The sequence below is a fragment of the Glycine max genome, chromosome 17, assembly GCF_000004515.6.
Source record: "Glycine max cultivar Williams 82 chromosome 17, Glycine_max_v4.0, whole genome shotgun sequence".
In the NCBI taxonomy this organism is placed as follows: domain Eukaryota; kingdom Viridiplantae; phylum Streptophyta; class Magnoliopsida; order Fabales; family Fabaceae; genus Glycine; species Glycine max.
In genome coordinates, this window is record NC_038253.2 from 15322157 (window position 1) to 15329139 (window position 6983).

The 6983-nt window shown below is 37.3% G+C and overlaps 1 protein-coding gene across 1 annotated transcript; it reads left to right on the forward strand.

Moving 5' to 3' along the window:
- The first annotated feature begins 2728 nt into the window (after positions 1-2728).
- Positions 2729-4719, forward strand: LOC100783972 (putative oxidoreductase C1F5.03c). Its single transcript, XM_003549987.5, has 2 exons — positions 2729-3867; positions 4181-4719. Exons 1-2 carry the CDS (start codon positions 3006-3008, stop codon positions 4555-4557), a joined length of 1239 nt encoding a protein of 412 aa, XP_003550035.2. The 5' UTR covers positions 2729-3005; the 3' UTR covers positions 4558-4719.
- The last annotated feature ends 2264 nt before the right edge of the window (positions 4720-6983 follow it).

Sequence of the window (6983 nt, forward strand, 5' to 3'; positions counted from 1 at the left end):
CGACCGAAACATAATTTCGATATGTAGGGGAAAATACATTTATACTTGCAGCAGAAAACATTAATCATTAATTCATAATTCTAAAATTAGGGTTCAAGAAATTTGAAAAAAACATCATTAGTGGAGAATCACGTACTTTCACAACACATGCTCTGATATCACATGTAAATTTTAAGGGTTTTTGAGATTAAAAATTATAAGAAACCAATAGAATCTTAAAATATATGATTCTTAAAAATAATAGATAAACACTGTGTACCTTTCTCCATAGTGAAGTTTCTCTCTGGTGCACTTTGATTCTTTGGAAGAGGAGAGAAACAAGATTTCGTGATAGCTAAGGGTTAGAGAGAATATTTTTTTGTCAGGAAGATGACCTTGTTTTATGTTAGTGGATATTAACTCCTTTTTAACCACTACTCCCATTAAGTAACAATTATTTTTAGAAACTTCTCCTATTTAACCTATTACAATTTAGTCCTTAATTATTAATTATTTATTTATTAGTCCTTACATTAGTCACATGCCTCTCACATGAGACATTAATTCTTGCACCGTCCACTCAGAAAAAATGACAACAAGAAGGTGAACCCACGAGACAAACCATTACCACCATGCATCACCTTCAACCGTTGCATGAACAACAATCGCAAAATCGAATCCGTGTCAGACGAATCCATAAACCCAGACTTGAGAGAGAAAAACCCAGATCTGAAGGAAAAAAAAAAAGGTCTGAAAATCATATTGGGATTATGGTGCGTGTCCGGTCTAGAGTCAATGTCGCAAGCGAAGATGACGAGTATGTCGGTCTCCACGATCTTATTATCGTGCGTAACCTTGGCGTGCTCCATGGGCTTAAGCTCGCTGGAGAAGTCGAGGTAGTCGGACCCAGCGGCGATGCAGGTGCCATGACGGGCTCCTCGTGGAGACAAAAGGGTCACACAATTGAGGAGCGGAGGAAGGGATAAACCACTGGAGAGGAGGAGATGAAACAAAAGAGAAAATTGAGGGAATGAGTTCAGGTTAAAGGACAATTTGGTTATTCAATATTAAATTAAAACAGTCACTTAAATGAATTCCAAAAATGAGGGAGTGCTAAACAAATGGTTCCAGAATAAGGAGGTATATGTGTGATTACTGAAAATTTCAGGGAAGATTGTTGTAATTTGCTCTAAATTAATTGTTGAGTAATGTAATTTTTTTAAAAAAAAATACAGATTTTTAAAATAGTAAAAAAAGAAGGAACCAAACATGTCTTTGTTAGATCAGGTCGAGAATTTAAAAGGATGATTGAATAGATTCTTTCAAAATCTTTACTAAATCATTCTTAACATCGATTAAAATCATCTCTTTAAATCAATCAAAGTTTCTTTAAAAGATATTTAGAAAACAAAATCATTTATGAGGAGCATTTGAAATCAATTTTAATCTCAATATGATTACAAAAATAAATTATAGAGGATAAGGGAATCACATAAGAGTTTATATTGGTTCGGTTCAATCTGGACCTACATTTAGTTTGTTCTAAGTCCTTTTAGAACTTTCACTATATAGAGAACACTAATACAAACACTATGCACATACAATTCTCTAATAGAAAACAAGTCTTTCTCTTGAACCCTACAAGAAAAGACCCAGAATTGAAACTCTATCAATTCTCCAACATCCATGGTAACCTTAACCAAGAACAACACTCTAAAAGATTAAAAGATAAGGATTGAATACACCTAAAATGTGTAGATATTTAATCTTCAATATTTCTTCACAAGTTGATCAATTCATGATTGTAAAATGGGTGAATCTTTGATCAACTTCAATCTTCAGACTTATTGCAGTGCTATTCTTCTTGAAGACTCTCTTGAAATGTTTTTTTTATCAAATTTTGAACAAATCAAGAGTATCTTAAAAAGAAAACACATAGGGGTATTTATAAATTTTTACAATTAAAACAAATCTAATCGATTATAAAATAAGTAATCAATTAATTCATCAAAATCCCATTTGTTCTGCAATCCCAAAAATTGGTTAATCGCTTATCAGAAAGGGTAATCAATTAATTCATTTCAGCCTGAGAATTTTAGTTTCTTCTATGTTGACTGGATAATTGATTATCATGTGTGATAATCAATTATAGATTCAGATAGAGCTTCTCTTTGTTTTTAGGAGTTGGGTGATTATCAAATAAGGTAATCGATTATCCTAAGCTGCAGAACTTTCCTTAATCTAAAACTGACTTGGACATTCGATTATCAAATGAGACAATTGATTAATTCGATATTGCTAGTCAAATTTCAAGTATAATTAAGTTCTTAAGAAATTTAGAGAATAAAAAATCTTCATCTAATTCATAATAGATCAAACAGTAAATGTGAAAAAGATTAAAACTATATCATGCCTAGTTTAAAACATTAAATACAAAAATGTTTCATCTATTAAAACATATTACACATGGTAAAATTATCAAACCAAAACTAAAACTAAGGACTTCAATCTCTGTTCTAACAACCTTAGATCCCGTTTTTATTTTTTTTTCACAAAAAATCTTCTGTTTCTTTTTTTTTTTTAGAAGTTAATCATCTTTTACTTCTGTTTTTTTATATCAATAGTATTTTCACATTGAAAATATACGACTAACCGTTTGAACCATAAAAGACTACTGAAATAAGTTTTGCCTCCCACTCTCCCTCAATTAAAAATTCTATTTTAATCAAGGAAGGTCATGTAAATGTAATTCTATCTTTTTTAGGTTCAAGAAATTCATAAACTAGGCAACACGTTATTATTTGGAGTCTGGAGTCTCTGGACTCTCGAGAACTAAAACTAAAACCCAGTAAGGCTGAACATGCTAATGGACATGAACTTCTTTTATCGGAATTCAGAAGGGCCCAAATATCAAACAATAGAATTTTGGCTAATGCCGGAACTGGAATGTGAACAAACATACACATACCAGCAGTAACAGACACGTGTCTGATTTCTTTTTTATAAAATAAATAGAAAATAATCGGATGAGTATGAATCTAGTGGTGGGGGTTCTGCGGCCACCGCTTATTGCATTTCGGCGAAACAAAATCTCCATAATCTCGAGAGTGAATTCAATTGAGTCGTCATCATCATCGCCCATGGATCAGCCGAAGCGAGTGGTTGTCTGCGGCGGCGGAGTAATCGGAGTCTGCACCGCCTACTTTCTGGCGGAGAAGGGCGCCGCTGTCACGCTCATCGAGAAATCCGACGTGGCGTGCGCCGCGTCCGGAAAAGCCGGCGGATTCCTCGCCCTCGATTGGTGTGACGGAGGACCGTTGGAAGAGCTAGCTCGCGCCAGCTTCAATCTCCACCGTTCGCTCTCCGAAGAACTCGAGGGTCCGCGATCGTACGGTTACAGAGCCCTCACCACTCTCAGCCTCACCGTAACGGAATCCGAAGGCTCCTCTTCTGCTACCTCAACGTTGCCGTCTTGGGTTGACGGACCAGCTCGTGGTGCTAAAACGATTGGAACCACCGAAACGACGGCTCAGGTGCATCCGAGGCTCTTCACTCGCACGCTGATTGATAGAGCGGTGGAGAAGCATGGAGTGAAGGTGGAGATTGCGAAATTGGAACGGTTGGTTGTGGCAGAAGGACGAGTTGGATCGGTGGTGCTTGAAGGAGGACGAGTTTTGGAAGCGGATTCTGTTGTGTTAGCATTGGGCCCTTGGTCCAGTAAGTTGGTTTTGTTGTCTTCGCTGTTTAGAGTTTATGGGCTTAAGGCCCATAGTATTGTATTAGAGCCCAGAGAGCCAAGTTCCATAACCCCCCATGCTCTCTTTCTCAGTTACTATTCTTCCAAACGTGGAAAATCTCTTGACCCTGAAGTGTACCCTCGTCCCACAGGTATGCTAATTTTATTTTGGGTAAATAACTAAATTTATTCGGAAGGTGTGATGTGGTGATAAATTGGTCTCTGAAATGCAATAACAATATTAACTAACAATTAGTGATAGATTAATTTATCATATTATTGTTATGGAATATTCAAATGCCTTGTCAATCACTGATTTTTGTTGGAGAACTGGGCTAATCACTTTTAGTTTTCTCTCCTTCCAACGAGAGAGTCCATGTCACTGGGACCATAGACTTGTTGGTGTACATTATATAATAATAATAATAACAGCAGAGGTTAATGATGTTAATAATTGATTTTCAGGGGAGGTGTATATATGTGGGATGTCGAAGGAGGAAGAGGTGCCGGATGATCCAGAGGAGATAAGAGGAAACCCTGAATCGATTGCGATGCTTAAGAAAGTGGCGAAGACGGTGTCGAGCTATCTTGGGGAAGGAGTGGCACGTATGAAGGCAGAGCAAGCGTGTTTCTTGCCGTGCACGGATGATGGGGTACCTGTCATAGGAGAGGTTCCAGGGGTGAAGGGGTGTTATGTGGCAACGGGGCATAACTGTTGGGGTATTCTCAATGGTCCTGCCACTGGTGCTGCTGTTGCTGAGCTTGTTATTGATGGACATTCTAGCATTGTTGATCTTAAGCACTTTAGTCCTGCCAGATTCCTTGGGCGTAGAAAGGCTTAGACAATAGACACCCTGAGTGTTAGCTTAATAACTATGAATGTTGTTTTCAATTAATTTGGATGGGTAGAAAAAAGTGTAGTAACTGGATCATCATTTTTATGATCAAATCTGTAATTTGAAATAAAAAAATAATGAATATATGGCATATGGTAGAGATGATAATGCTGGTGTTTATTGTTTTGTTCTCATCCAAGGAGCTATATAATTTCAATAAGAAAAAGCCAAGTGGGGATTCACTATCCGTCAACAGGGGATCACTAATGGAATTATATGTAGTATCTCAAGTGGGGGTGTGTCGTCATTAAAGGTTATGCTCGGGTCTGGTTTTGGGGTGTTATATTTTAGATATATGAACAGTAATTCACAAGCATTTTCTTATATGCAGGAATGGTGCTGCTGCTGCAATACTGAAAACTGGTATAATGAGCTGGAAGTATCAATTTGGTTTGCTGCCAATGTCAATGGTCGAAATTATTTCACGAACAATATCAATATTGTTGGTATTAATATTTTTTCAAGATTTTAATGAGAGTTTATTCAATGAGAGTTTCAGGCTTTCAGTTGAAAAAAGGTTTCAACCTATGACATAAAGAGAGTATAACAAATTGAGAAATAAGAGAAGTATGTAACATAAGCAAACAATCAGGCATGAATGAACCTGAGATTTCTAGAATTCTTAGGTGGCAATGTCACGTTCCGCAGGCCAGTTTTGTATAAATAATTCCTGAGACAAAGGTTGACATTGTCATCTCAGATTCTCATAAAGTCAATATTCATCCATTTCAGCCTTTTTGTCTTGAACAAATTTATTTTTCCGGTTACCAAATTGTCATCAAAACTTTTTCATATCATTCTCACAAGCAAAGGAGTTTAAAGTCTGAAACAGAATGTAAAAATGGAATATTAAATTAACTAAAACAAAAGTAACTACACACCCCATGAATTGAGTAACAGACACACGACTAGACTATGTTGTTAGTCAATTATGAAAATAGTTCGGTAAACTAATTGTAAGGACTGTAACAGAATAGAGGTTTATATATACATCTTTTATAACCTTTTGTAATTAACTTTTGATAATCAATAAAATTAGCCTTTATGTTTAACAAGTTTTCTCTTTTTTCTCTCTCTCAGTCTATTCAACATGGTATTTAGAGCCATTTTTTTGAATTCCTAGTTCCTTTACAAGGTCCAGTGTTCTGTGTTCATGACTTTCGCTCCTTCCAGTTCAGTTCCTCAATCATTTCCCAACTCTGTGGCTGGAAAACTCGATGATTCCAACTATCTTCACTGGCGTCAACACGTTGAACCAGTTATCAAGTCACACAGATTGCAACGTTTTGTGGTTAATCCGATTATTCCTCCTCGTTATCTCACAGAAGATGATTGTGTTGCTGATCGTATCAACCCTAATTATGAAGCCTGGGAAGTCCAAGATCAAATACTCCTGGTATGGCTGCAGTCAACTCTTTCTAAATCAGTGTTGTCACGTGTTCTTGGTTCAGATCATCCCTATCAGGTTTGGGATAAAATTCATGAGCATTTTAACCTTCACACGAAAACTCGAGCATGACAGCTCCGCACTGCCATGAAAGCAGTTACTCTTGACGGCAAAACAATTGAGGAGTACTTGCGAAAAATCAAAGGGTTTGTGGATGAACTTGCTGGTGTTGGTGTCCCTATTCGTCATGAGGAATACGTTGACGTGCTGCTTAAAGGATTGTCGTCGGGTTACGCTTGGTGGTTTCTGCTATCGAAAGCAAAAAACGAATTCTGTATGGACATGAAACTCGACTCATGCGCTACAACAAAGAAGCACATGTGAGGAACTCTACTTCGATAAATTACACGTAAGGCTGTTTGTATCCAAACACCTATAAAACTGGTGATTTTGGTGGTTCTCGCGGTGCATATGGTCGTGGTGGTAGTCGTGGTGCCTTTTCAGACCGTGGTGTAAGCCGTGGTGGTGGTGGCTCCGGTCGAGGTTGTCGTGGTGGATGATTTACAAATTTTCAATGTCAAATATGTCTCAAATTTGGGCACACAGCTAATGTTTGTCATTTTCGGTCTGATGTGACCTTCCATCCTCATGAATCTTTAACTTTCATTGATCCCACTACATTACTGCCTATCCCATACTCTACTGGTTCAATCAGAACCCCAAACACTTGGGTTAATCTGAATTATAAGAATTCTGGTCCAAGTCATAGTCAACCCAGTGCCATGCTCACTAGTTCAACCTCTCAAGGGAATGGGCAAGCTAGTACCATCTGGATTCCAGATTCTGGAGCCAACTTTCATGTAACTGGAGACTCACATAATATTAAACAATTCACACACTTTGATGGACCAGATCAGATATTCATAGGCAATAGTGAAGGTTTAAGTATTTCTAACACTGGTTCTACATCATTTATATCTCCTAA

Excerpts from the sequence above, each read along its gene's own strand:
- LOC100783972 (XM_003549987.5), top strand. The coding sequence starts at position 3,006 with ATGAGTATGAATCTAGTGGTGGGGGTTCTGCGGCCACCGCTTATTGCA. Across the intron at positions 3,868-4,180 it reads AGTGTACCCTCGTCCCACAG|GGGAGGTGTATATATGTGGG; the intron begins GTATGCTAATTT and ends ATTGATTTTCAG.